This window comes from Amaranthus tricolor, chromosome 13 (genome assembly GCF_026212465.1).
Source record: "Amaranthus tricolor cultivar Red isolate AtriRed21 chromosome 13, ASM2621246v1, whole genome shotgun sequence".
Classification (NCBI taxonomy): domain Eukaryota; kingdom Viridiplantae; phylum Streptophyta; class Magnoliopsida; order Caryophyllales; family Amaranthaceae; genus Amaranthus; species Amaranthus tricolor.
In genome coordinates, this window is record NC_080059.1 from 15,624,294 (window position 1) to 15,638,727 (window position 14,434).

The window sequence follows — 14,434 nt, forward strand, 5'->3', positions numbered from 1 at the left end:
ATAAACTATCCGGTTTTTATAATCGGACATTGGATATTCGGAATCTTATAATTCATAATAGATATTTTTAAACAGTCCTAATTATAAGCCTGTATTGGGAAACGTCAGTAATTGTTGGTGTTATTTTGATAGTATTTGAATTTTTGTTCTCGCATCGGCAACATAGGTTTTTTTTTCTAACTTCAATTGGAGCTTTTGCCATTGATTTTGAAATTATATAAATCAGTGTTTTAAGCTAATAGTTGAAATTTTAAAATATTAATAAAATATTAATAAAATAAAATAAAGCATATAGTGATACATAATTACAGAACAATAGATACAAATACAGTTACTAAATATATAATAATGGTTTTAACAGAATACATTTATTCCACACTTATACAATGTCTGCAGCATAACAGTTTCAACAAATTAAACATAATATATCTAATTATATTTATCCTATATCATTAATTATCAAGATGATTAATCTTGGTCACTTGATAAGCTTACTATTTAATGTTTGCATAATCTAATGGAGAATAAGGTGCAAATAATTCAGAAAAAAAAGAATTTTTCCTCTTAGGGTTATAACCCATATCTTTGCATAATTGATCATTTTGGTGTATTTGAAGCAACACACTAACACAAGATCTTTTATACCTTTTACCCACATAATTAACCATACATTTCTGCCAATTTATGTTGTCTTTTTCCATGTCTTTTATCTTTGGCAATTTGAATTTTCCAGCAAGTAAATGTGCCAACCATTTGCTTCTCATCTCTATACTAAATAGATTTGAAGCGCTCTCTGGGTAGCCTAAAATTGCTAACTGATGTATTCTTGGATGAATGCATTCCCTGAAATAATCATTTTTCATAGTTAGAGTCATCTTTAATTATCATATTGCCAAAGAGTTACTCTTCTGAAAAACCGTCACTCGGTAAGACAACCTCAAACACCTCTTATATAAACTAGAGAGCTTTTTATGTCATGTTTTCGTACACTTTCCCACGTGTGAATCTATTATTGGATAATTTTTGACTACATGTATCATCACTTATATTACAATATGTCGAAAATGAGGAAAAAGAAAATTAAACACTTAATTTATAACCTATAGAAATCGTTAATAATTTCTTACAACATACTCCCTCTGAATCATTTTAGTTGTCCCATTTTCTTATTTGGCAAAGTCATTTTAGTTATCACATTGTTATTTTTGTCAATCTTTTTTTACCTAAATATCCTTAGTGCACACACGTAATTACGAATATACCCCCATATACCTTATTTACCCAACTACTCTTCACTACTTGCCTTTCACTATTTACCCTTTTTAATGGACCCTACAGCATCCTTAATAACCGTGCCCAAGCAAATGGGACAACTAAATTGATTCGGAGAGAGTATATTTTAGATTAATTTATTAATAAATTTAAAACTTTTTTTAATAAATAACATAAAATCATTTCTCTCTATATATATATATATAGTGACATTTATATAGTGACATTTACAATTAAGTATTTCTAGCTTCGTTTCAAAAAAAATAACTCTAGCTTTGTTGGGATGCTAGGTTATTTTATTTATTGAAATCAAGAGTGTTTAATGTGTACATATTTTCACTTATATTGATTAGTACGATTACCTGTAGAATGGAGTGGAGGATTCACCATTGATCAACTTCTGGAGAGTAATGGAGGAAAAAATATTTTTGAGATTTTGTTCACTTTTAAATCCAGTTGCAAAGATAACCACATCCATTGGTAGATTTGTTCCATCAACAATTAGACCATTTTTGTAGAAAGCATAAGTTTGAGCTTTTTTCAAAACTAAGCTTCCTTGTTTAACCATATCATAGAAATCTGTTGGCAAAACTGCTGTCATGCATGATACAACTTGGTTTAAATAACTATGGTCTGGGAGTGTGTTGTATTTTCTTAAAGGAAAGATCCACTTCAGATAAGTTTCCATTACTTTTGAGAAGATCCACATCTGCAAATTATTGTAAAACACTATGTTACAAAGATATCGTCAAAGAAATATCTTTTGTTGTTCCCTGCTATGTAAGAGTTGGAACCACACATTTGGCAAGATAGTTGAATCATTTTACTTTCTTATAAAATAAAATTATTAGAATCTTGTGTTGTTGTGGTCTTTTATGTTGATGAAAAACTATTCATTTGGTTAGATGTAGCTATGCTTGAGTTAGTCAGGAAACATCTTAGTGATGATTTTTCTATTGGGCCAATAACGACTTCTAGAGAATAATTTAAATGGAAAATTTAAGTTACTATCGATTATTTGAATGCAATATTCAAAAAATTTATAAAAAGATATATTTAAGGATTAGTGAGTTTAAGTATAAAGTCTTATCTGTTCTATAAAGATTTACATGTTTGAGAATTTCTTTAGGTTATATATATTTTATGTGTACAATTATGAAGTCAATGAACATGTTTTAGCTTTATACTCATATTTATATGTTGAAGTTATTTATATAATCTTGTTTTAGTATTAGATAAAATGTTCAAATATATTAGGTATTTCATAGAGAATTATCAAAATTGTTTTGATATTGGAAACCTATATGATGAATTAATATCAAACTTTATATGAATACAATAACTAAATTGGAAACAATTCCATGAGATATGGAGATATAAGAACGTCCGGTCAAGAATATGGATATATAGGATATGTTTCCACATGACAAATGATATTCAAGTGGTAGAATCATCATATTATTTCTAGAGCATTCGGCCGATATGAATATATATTTTTATTATCATAATAATTTTGATTTGACTCTGTTACCGTGTAGTGGGTTAAAGACGATTTTCAGGCTGTTCACGAGTTAAGTGGAAGTGTCTTTAGAAGCTTGGAAAAGTTATCCTATCAAGTTAAGACTGGTGTCAGGATAATATTTCGAGCGAAATTGTTAAATGCATAGTTATTCTAAGGTAATTAAATAGTTAATCATAGTTTTTTTTAATTCAAATTCGCAGATAAAGTAATAGAGTTTGAGAAAACATCATTTGTAACAATGGTTGTTAACATGTTGTCAATTTTGACATAGAAAACCCTTAAGATGTTTTAAAATTGCCACATTGTAAACTGATAAGTTCACGAGGGGTTGGCTCGGGTCGAGCGAAATGGTCGGCCAACAGCTTTTACGATCTTTTTAAATATCATTTGAGGTGCAATAAGATTTTTTTCATCCTTTGCTGCTGCCAGGACAGCATAGCCACCCTACCCTATCAATTAAGGGTGGCACCTCCCTTCTAAAACCTAGGGGTGGTGGAGCAATCATGAAACCAAGAGAGTAATTTATATCATTATCTTATTCTTCCTTAGATTGAATCCAAGAGAGTAATTTATATCTTTATCTTATTCAATTCAATATATGTTGTTATTGCATTCTTTGATTTTGGTTGATTGTTCTAGCTTGCTTTATCAAATTCAATTTGTTTAAATTACAATTTCAATATGAACATGAGTGAATAATTATACTTCAGCTTAGACTAGGCACTATCACCATGAATTTAGTTTAATTTGCTTACTTTCATCTATGGTTTGGATTTGTTGCTTATGGTTTAAGATGGATTTTGCTATCATTGTTGTAGTGTCGTTGATTTGAGGGCGAGAGTCGATTTTCAATGATAATCTATTCTTAAAAATTAAGTCATCTCCATGAGAATAGGTAAATGCTTTAGTTGAAAATGTGGAATGTATGCCTCATGTCTTGAAATATGTTTTGCTCCATGAGAAGAGGTAGTTAAACATGTATTAGGAAGCTTATGTTGCTCGAAAGAGAACATTAGTATCTAAGACACGTTCTTCCCTATAACTCATATCTATGACCTTGGGTTGAAGTTTAGCATACCAGTATACCTTGGTGAGAACGCCTAGCCTTCGCCTCTTTAGCTTATTGATCATTTTTTTCTTGCTTTAGTTCATTGCATCCTTATGTACTTTAATGCTTAGTTTTCATTAAGTATTTTTAATTGCTTGCTTTAGATATTTCCATCACCAATCATCATATTATACGTTTTCGAACGTACTTGTCGTCGTACTAAGCTACGCCTTACACTTGCGATAATACTGTTGAAGGACATAAAGTCCCCATCAATGAACATTTCAGAATTAGAATATGTGGAACTCAGGTCATGATCCATACCTACAACTACAAGATATGGGAGCTAGGGCCCACAATCTGTTAAGGTTTTGCAGCATAATTTTTCTTTTTTATCTTGTTTAATTTTATTCTCAACTCTCGTGGCAAAATAGTTGTAGTATTATAATACTGCTATGTTCAAATCTAACTTAATTTGAATAGATTTAAAAGAAAAAAAGCATATAGGAGTATTATAAACTTACCAAGGGTGATAAAAGAGTAGCCAAGAGCCACAAGAGCAACCCTTCACCAGGTTTGTGGATCATCAACTCACCAAATCGATTCAAAAGCTGAAAGTTGAGCTTGAGCAAGCTTTCACTAACTGTCCAATGCGCTCTCGTGTACAACACTGTGCATGGATGCTTTGCACCTTCACCAATCCATAAAAATGGTTATTACTAATTCACTAGATTAAAGACATGTTTGAAAAAAGTACTGTTAAGAGTAGTTGTTGGTAAGATTTAGAGCAAGTTAGGACATCCCAAGCAACTGCTAATGGTTATGGATTCAAATGCAAACATACAAGGCAAGGACGAAACAAAGAAATACAAGCTCGAAAGATTTGATGCTCATCCGAGGAATATAATGCTTGTTTGAGCTTTAGAATGCTTGTTCAAGTGTTGTGTTGCTCGTTTGAGCACTCTGCTGTTTGTGAGACAGAAAATTATGATTTCTTATGCTTGTTTGAGCACTATCGGTGCTCATTCGAGTAGTGCACATGTACAAAAACAAACCTGCTGCTATGAATAACAGTATTACTTAGTGAATGGATGTGATGTTTCATAAGGATGTGTTTCTTCATTATAACTAATGTTTAAATTGGTTATACAGAATGAAACCAAGGGATGAATCAATGCAGTAATTCTACAAATTCAATAGAGACCATGCATTAATAATCATTTAAATTGTGAAATTTTTATTTCTTCTCACCAATTTCTTCACATACTTGATAAAGAACCTTGTGAAGTCTTTATATTGTTTATGAATTTAATATCTTCCTAAGGTACATAATCACCTAGATTACTTATTTCGTAGTTAGTGTTTAATGTGATTGGTTGTATCTCATTTTGAATTTTTATATCTTAATCCAATTACCATTTTGTCAGTGAAATATCACAAAAAAAAAAAGTTAAAAGTTAATCACCTTTATTAAGGAATCGGAAATTTCAAGCGACTTGAGTGTTGCAAATATATCTTAACGGTGATGTCCATTTCTTATTCCACAATGCAAGGATTCATATACCATACACGACTATAAATATAACTTGTATTTTATTGCATACTTATTTGTATACTTATTTTTAATAATCTTATTTGATAACAGTTTTGAATATCGCATGCGTAAGGACAACACGTTAAATTTTATATGGTTAGACAATTTCTTGGGTATTGAGTTTTGATGGTGACAAAAGAAAATGGTCATTCTTTTTACTTACCTTATGTGGCATATGTAATACGCAATTATAAGAGAAAGAATATCAGACCTTGGTGCGTGGAAACAAAGCGGCACAACAAATGAGCAAATGACGACTTTAATTGTTGAGAATACATTTTTAATGGTATATTTGGTTCTCTCTTTGATATTTAAAATTTTCATGAATTCGAAAAAAAAAATTAATTAGTTTTGAAGATAAGTATGGACAAAGATGATAGTTAAAAAATGTATCATGTTATAACACTTAATAACTATAAAATGAGGGAAAATTGACCAATCATAGACCAATTTATAAGCTAAAACATATGTTCACTAACATGAATTACATGACATAAGCATTGATAAATTATATATTATTTCTAGCATAATAGAAAAATTGTCAATGCAAGGGATGTGAAAAAAGACCCTCAAACTTAAGAAGGAAGAGATTGTTCTTGTCCATATTGCTCAACATCTCAAGTTAAAGTGGGTATAAGGGAACAAGAAAGTTCAAGGGGAGATAATCCTAATTTCTCAACCATCAACATGGTTGTAAGAGAAGGAAAAATATATTCTAGCAGAGACAAGAGGAAGAAACTTCAAGGTTTCAAGGGTCATTTTGAAAACTAAAAAAAAAAAAACAAAAAAAAAACCCAATGACAATGCTTGTTGGGAATGTGCGTGGAATATATGGACACCGCAAAAGGAATTGCTATATGTTCAAGAACAAACAAAAAGAATTTGAAGACAAAAGTTCACGCTCTATCAAGCAAGAACCTTCCTATTAAAGGGTAATCTTGTAAAATTATGTAAACATTCTACTTATGAATTTTCATCAATAAATTCTAAAATGAATACTATACAGGATGATCACATGTCTTTATGGATCAATTTTGAAGCTTCAAGACGTGGCAGATGTTAAAATCTTTACACCAAGTTATGAATGTAAATTATCTCTACATAGGGAAATATTTCTTCAATCAACGTCAATGGTAAAGGACAGGTAGAACCTTAGTTTACTTAGGGATATACTTTTGCAGATGTTAAAAAGGTATATTAGAGTAGATTTAGCAAAACTTTTTTCGTATCTAGAACATTTTAAGTAAAAGATTTATACTTTTTGAATATAATTGTCAAGAGATATATAGAAATTGATGTTAGTGTAATTGGTGACTTGAGTGCATCAAATAAATTCTATGCATTAGTATGGTTACATAGAAGAGGAATCCTATGGGCTGTTTAGTGTGAGTCTTAATTTGTGTGATGAATGTGGAGTTTAAGTGGGTGTTGAATGCTTGAAGTTATGAGGCATTTAACAAGAGACTTAAATGAGTGTAATAAAGATGAATTATGGCATGATGAATAATAGTTAATGAGAAGACCAAACGGTAAAAATTCTTGTATGAGGCATTCAAGTAATGAAGCATCACCTTGATCGAGCATTGGATTCGATTTTTGACTCTTGATGTTCCTTGAAGTTTATTGTGCATTAATCCGTAGCTTTCATTATGTAATACTCATTAATGTACAAACCTATATAAATAGAGGTTCCATATGCCATTGTAACATATCCACAAAATACACCCAAAGCCTAAACACTAGCCTATATCTCTTCTCTATTGTAATTCTCCATATTTGAGAGTTTTTTGAACTCCTTTGATGATATAAGAGATACTACACACCGGAGGACGTAGCCTAAGTTGGGTGAACCTCGTTAAATCTTTGTGTTGTTTTTCATTGCATTATTTCTCCTACAAACATCGATATCATTGATACCGTAATTTGTTTTTCACAAGACTTCATACATTCGATCTTGGGAATATTGTAGTTTGAAACACTTTATTCGAACTCTAATATAGCATCATTTTCAATTGATATTAAATTTGGATTACTCACTTGCACTATATTTGGATAAAAATTTTAGAGAGAAAAGAAATGGAAGGAAGGGGAAGGGGAAGGGGAAGGGGAAGGGGAAGGGAAGGATGGGAAATAAAGAGAAGAGAAATGGAAATAAAACAACTCTTATTTGTATATGAGGGAATAGAAAGCAGATAATTGTTATCCTTTCAAATCTTTCCAACATTGAAGAGACTGAAACCTTAACAAAAATTATTCATCAAATCCTTCTAATTTCATACATATTACTCCCTCTTATTCTTCAAATTAGTCTAATTTAATTTTTCACTAATTTTTAGGTGGGTCAAATGGAACCATTTAGAAAGGAAAGAGAAAGAATAATAAGTAAATTATTAATGATTTTTCATTAGATTTATTGTAATAAACTAATGTGAGTAAGAGTAATAATGTCAAAAATACATACTATAAATAGAAATGGAATTAATAGGGTGACTTAATCTTATTTAGAAATAGGAATAATAGGGAAAATAGGAGGAAATATTTAAATATAATTATCAAGATATATATATATATATATATATATATACATATATATATATATATATATATATATATATATATATATATATATATATATATATATATATATAGGCAAAATGTTAAAAAACTACCTAGTATATACCCCATTTTGCAAAAAACTACCTTAAATAAAAATTTTTGTAAAAAACTACCTTATATAATACAATTGTTTGCAAAACACTACCTTATAACGGATTGTGGCCTTTGACCGCTATCTTTAACCGTTGACCCGCATGTGAGACGCACGTGATGCATTACTGTATTTAATTTTTATTTTTATTTTTTTTAATTTTTGTTTTTATTTTTATTTTTATTATTATTATTATTATATATATTTTTTTTTAAATACAAAAAATAATAATAATAAAAATTTAAAAAAAATAAAAATAAAAACAAAAGAAAAAAAAAATAATAATAAAATAAATAAAATAAAAATTTTAAAAAAATTTAAAATAAAATTATTTTTTTTATATTTTATATTTATTATTATTATTTTATTATTATTATTATTATTATTATTATTATTATTATTATTATTATTATTATTATTATTATTTTTTTTAAAAATAAAAAAAATAATAATAATAAAAATTTAAAATAAATAAAAATATAAAGAAAAGTAAAAATAAAAAAAATAATAATAAATATAAAAATAAAAAAATTTTTAAAAAATAATTTTTTTTATATTTTTTTATTATTATTATAATTATTTTTTTTATTTTTATTTTTAATTTTAATTTTATTTTTAATTTTATTATTATTATTATCATTATCATTATTATTATTATTATTATTATTATTATTATTATTATTATTATTATTATTATTATTATTATTATTATTATTATTATTATTATTATTTTATTTTTTTTAAATTTTAATTATTATTATTTTTTTAAAATTTTTGTTTTTATTTTTATTTATTATTATTATTATTATTATTATTATTATTATTATTATTATTATTATTATTATTATTATTATTTTAAATTTTTTTAAAAATAAAAAAAATAATAATAATAAAAATTTTAAATAAAATAAAAATAAAAACAAAAGTAAAAAAATAAAAATTAATTTTATTTTAAATTTCTTTTAAAATTTTTATTTTATTTATTTTATTATTATTATTATTATTATTATTATTTTACTTTTGTTTTTATTTTTATTTTATTTTAAATTTTTATTATTATCATTATTTTTATTTTTTTAAAAAAGTTAATAATAATAATAATAATAATAATAATAATAATAATAATAATAATAATAATAATAATAATAATAATAATTAAATACAGTAATGCATCACGTGCGTCTCACATGCGGGTCAACGGTTAAAGATAGCGGTCAAAGGCCACAATCCGTTATAAGGTAGTGTTTTGCAAACAATTGTATTATATAAGGTAGTTTTTTGCAAAAAATTTTATTTAAGGTAGTTTTTTGCAAAATGGAGTATATACTAGGTAGTTTTTTAACATTTTGCCATATATATATATATATATATATATATATATATATATATATATATATATATATATATATATATATATATATATATATATATATATATATATATAGAAATTGATGTTTAATTTGTAGAGATAATTAAAGCTTTCATATAAAAGGGAAATAGATAGCCAATTAGCGATTAAAAAATAAAGAGAGAACAAACCATTATGTCTAGAGATTTCTGAGGCAAGATCAACAGCTGATTTTTGAAATCCAACGACAGTCACATTTTTATTGGTAATAAGTTTAGATGCTTCATCATCGTGTAAAGCAGCATACTCCATTGAGTGTAAAACCTTCCCTGAAAATATGTCTAAACCTTTATCCTTTGGAAATTCTGGTACATATGGCAGGTTATACTTTCCTGTGCAGATGATCACAAAATCTACTTCATAAACCTGCACCTGTAAATAACAATTAATCATTCATAAACATCTTTAGCATTTTTTTACATTTTTTAATTAAATAAACTTATAAAAACCACAAAAGAAAAAAAGTTTTACTGATTTTCAAATCGAGAGCCAAATCAAAGGAGTGGCCTCTAATAATGCAACCGACAAATTAAAGTATCTTGAGAAAAAGCCCCCAAAAATCGGAAAACATTTTCCTTTTTATCATAAATAAATCTTATTTTTATTTAATTCATCATCTAATCCACGGCTTCTTATCTGTTGCTACTTGCTAAATTCCTTATTGTCAGGCCTTAATATTTTAGTTGCATATTAACAAAATTGGTAAAAATTTAATGTTATGAAAATACATATATTGAGATTATGTTTTTTATTTGACCGGAGTATATTTTTTCTTATAAATAAATCAAGAACATAAAGCCACATTATATATGAATATTTAAGTTATTGTGCACCTTGAGCATTATGAGCAAGTAATTAATCAACAGGTGTTCTCTTAAGAGACCGTCTTTTGTGAAGACGGCTCTCAAAAGCCCAGCCAAATCTAATTAATGTTAATTAAATAAAATAAGTAACACGCGCGTATGAAATGGAATGTGAAAAGTCACTTGATATATTTGAAATTATAATAACATTTATTTATTTGGGGTTATAACATAATATATTTGTTGTTATACTAGCATATATTTGGGGGTTATAGCATAATTTATTTAGAGTTATAAAATAATATATTTGAAGTTATAACAATATATATTTAAAGTTATAACATAATATATTTGGAGTTATCACTATATATATTTGTAGTTATATCATAATGTATTTGGAGTTGCAATATAATATATTTAGTTGAGTATATAATGATATGTCTTTAAGGGTATAGTACTTTTATAACACCAAATTGTTATAACCCTAAATATATACTGTTATAACTTCATATATATATATATATATATATATATATATATGTATATATATATATATATATATATATATATGTATATATGTATACATATATATATGTATACATATATATACATATATATATATATACATATATATATATACATATATATATATATATATATATATATATATATATATGTTTATATATATATATATATATATATATATATATATATATATATATATATATATATATATATATATATATTTTGTTACAACTCTAAACATATTATGTATAAACTCAAATATATTATGTTATAACTAAAAATATATGTTGTTATAACTTATATATATTATGTTATTACCTCAAATATATTTTATGTTACAATCCTAAATATATTATGTTATAAATCTAAATAAATGTTGTTATAACTCCAAATATATCATGTTACTTTTCAATTTCCACTTTGTACACGCGCGTCGGTTTTTTTTTTTAAATTAGGATAAATTAGATTTGGATTGGGCTTTTAAGAGTCGTCTTTAGAAAAGACGGTCTCAAGTAAGAATGTGTGATTAACAAAAACTAGAGGTAGTAGTTTAATAAACTAATTCTTTACTTATCGTGATGAATATTGTCCAAAGACCATATCTAAAATTAAATACAGTTTCAAATACATTAGACATAAAGATAAGAATAAAAACCAAAACGTTATTATTCAGTTCATCTTGTATGAGACCGTCTTAACATGAAATAGTCTCATAAAATAATTTTTTAATTAATCACTTTTAAATTAAAGTGAACACTTTAAAATTAAATTGATCACTTTTAGTTGTTGTGCACTTCTAGTAAGTAATTAAAATAAAATAGAGGTAAAATATCTTTTCGTTTATCAAGGGGTGTACAAATATATCCGAATAGAATTATTCGATCTAAAATATTCAGTATCCGATTTTAAAAACTGAATGATTCATCCAATTTTTTGAAAAAGAATAATTTTGATCGGATATCTGATTTTTATATCAAATATTTGATCAGAATTGAGATAATTGCAAAATCCGAGATCGAGACATCTAATTTTCTAGTTTTAATAAAGTTAAAAGAAAACATGTGGGATTATAAGGAATAAAAAAATATTAAAAGAAAGTTAGTAGAAGATATGTGAGAACTATAAGCATTATTAGAATTAAAGATATTAGAATCTCGATCCTGATCTACGATTTTACGATCATAAGATCCAAAATAAACGACCGATTCGGATCGCAGGTAGGATCGTAGTTTCGTACAATCGTATGATCCTACTTAACTCAAGAATTTAGGTGGTAGAATCATATATAATCTCTACGATCGTACAATCCAACGACCTGATCCTATAAGGGTAGTTTTAATCGTAAAATACTTTCATATGATTTCACTTATTTATAAATATGTATAATTAAAAAATTGTTTTAATACCACTATAAAATTCAAGTTTTTCTAGAATCGCAGTTACAAATTTATTATTATAAGTATTTTTCTTCCAAACTTAAAAGATGAGGTCAAATTATTTAAAAAAAGCACATTAATGCATATTTGTGGGATCATAGGATTCTACCACTTGATTCTACCTATTTTGATCTTACCTTTTTATCGATCTTAGGTATAATTCCGATCTTAATAATCTTGATTTAAATATAAAAATTAGAATCAGCAAGATTATTTTGTTCCAAAATTTGTAATATAAATAAAAAAATTTCTTATGAAAACAACAAATAAAATACCGAAAAATAGCAAATTGGAAATTTTTTATGTAATGTTTGCGAACAACTATTTCATTTCAAATTATGGATTTCAATTATGAAATCATAAATGGAGAATTTGAGAATGACAAGATTTGAGTCGTCATTCACAAATTCTCAACTTTAACTACTAAAAAAACTATGGTGAAATTTGATTCAAATCTAAATTTGAAAATTTTTAATTTGCCAAATAATAATTTTTAATCAATTCTAAATTTCCAAATAAAATTATCATCCCCAAACATAACATTAAAAATACAAAACATTGGGGAGCGGACTAAACGAGAGATGAAAACACATGCACTAAAATCCATAAACATAAAGCAGTTAGGCAATGAATTCATTATGAAAACGTTACCTCAGCAGGCTTGGTAGGATGATGACAACTAAGATCTTCAACTCTTACTTTCCATTTTTTCGCATGATTATCATGTAAAGATCCTCCATTATCACCCCATACCACCCACACATCATGATCATCATCTAAATCATTATGATAATCATCGTGATCAATACTTAAAACGTTGGAATTGAATTTAAAATAAGGAAGAAGATTAAAATGCGAAGCATATGCTGTAAGATACTGCATAACTTGAATATTATGAGGGAATGTTTCTTTAACACTAGATGGCCATGGAAAGTCAGTGAATTGGTAATAACTTTTAGGAGTTTGAAGCTTAGTTGATCTCAAAGTTTGTGACCAAACACCTCCAATTGTGCTCTTAGCTTCAAAAACTAATGGCTTAAACCCTTTCTCAAGAAGGTGTTTGCATGCTAATAAACCACTTATTCCACCTCCTATTATTGCTACTTTTTTTTCTTCCATCTTTCCTTTCTTCTATCCCAATAATAATTTGCTTCATTTAACTCATTATTTATAAGACTTATATATATAGTGGTTTAAGTTTTTTCTTTCCCTTTTAACCACTTACAAAAATATTAATCCCCTAATATCTTACGCGTTGCAGATTGTCTGTACCATGATTCAAATAAAATATTTATTGCCACCTATTTCTTTTTTTTGCCGCATTTCAAATTTTATTACTTATATTTCTCCATGTATATATTTCTTATTTGGTATATATTTCTCTATATATAATGTAAAACATGGTCAAGTATGATCTTATTTGATTAGTCTTAATACATTTTCCTAAAATTAACTTTTTAGAATTTTTTTCTCTTATGAAATTAAAGATATTAAAAATTAAATTATGTACTGAATGGCGTAAGAGTGCATCAACTATTACAAATTAGAGGAATATATTTTGTTATTTTATTTTTAATTTATAACTTAGAAATAGTTAAATGTAACTTTTGTTTAATTCGTTTTAATTTAAATTTTTATAAGGAGAGAGTACATAATTACATATATTAAAAAATTGAATTATACGTTGATAGTGATGCAATTTCAAGGAGACTATATCCTTGTTTTTAGGTGAATTTCGTAAAATAATAGGTAAGTGGTCTCTGTCAATAAATGCATTAATTATTCGAGTCTAATTTTATGTTATATTCATTATCAAACCTCTTTCCTCAAAGCCACCATATTAAATACTTGTGGAATCAATGAACCCATTTAAAATTGGATATTTTAGAAGTGTTTTTGAAGCGTTTTTTTATATTTTACAATTATTTGTTCAAAATTGTAGTTTTATTAACACTTAGCAATAAATGTTTGATTTGGGTGCATTAATCCAATATATCAATAAACAAAAAAAAGAAAGAATTAATCATTCACGTAGATGGTTAGAATTCACTAACCATTATATTAGTGAAAGAAAAAAATTTTAGCAAACAGATTAATCCATAAATTTCAAATTTGCCAC

At 26.4% G+C, this 14,434-nt stretch overlaps 1 protein-coding gene across 1 annotated transcript; it reads right to left on the reverse strand.

The window, feature by feature from the left end:
• Positions 1-312: 312 nt before the first annotated feature.
• Positions 313-13,613, reverse strand: LOC130797413 (probable flavin-containing monooxygenase 1). The gene is made up of 5 exons (XM_057659973.1): positions 12,967-13,613; positions 9,683-9,923; positions 4,367-4,533; positions 1,635-1,981; positions 313-843 (listed from the first exon to the last, which is right to left on the reverse strand). The coding sequence occupies exons 1-5, from the start codon at positions 13,432-13,434 to the stop codon at positions 495-497; spliced, it is 1,572 nt and encodes a 523-aa protein (XP_057515956.1). The 5' UTR covers positions 13,435-13,613; the 3' UTR covers positions 313-494.
• Between the last annotated feature and the right edge of the window lie 821 nt (positions 13,614-14,434).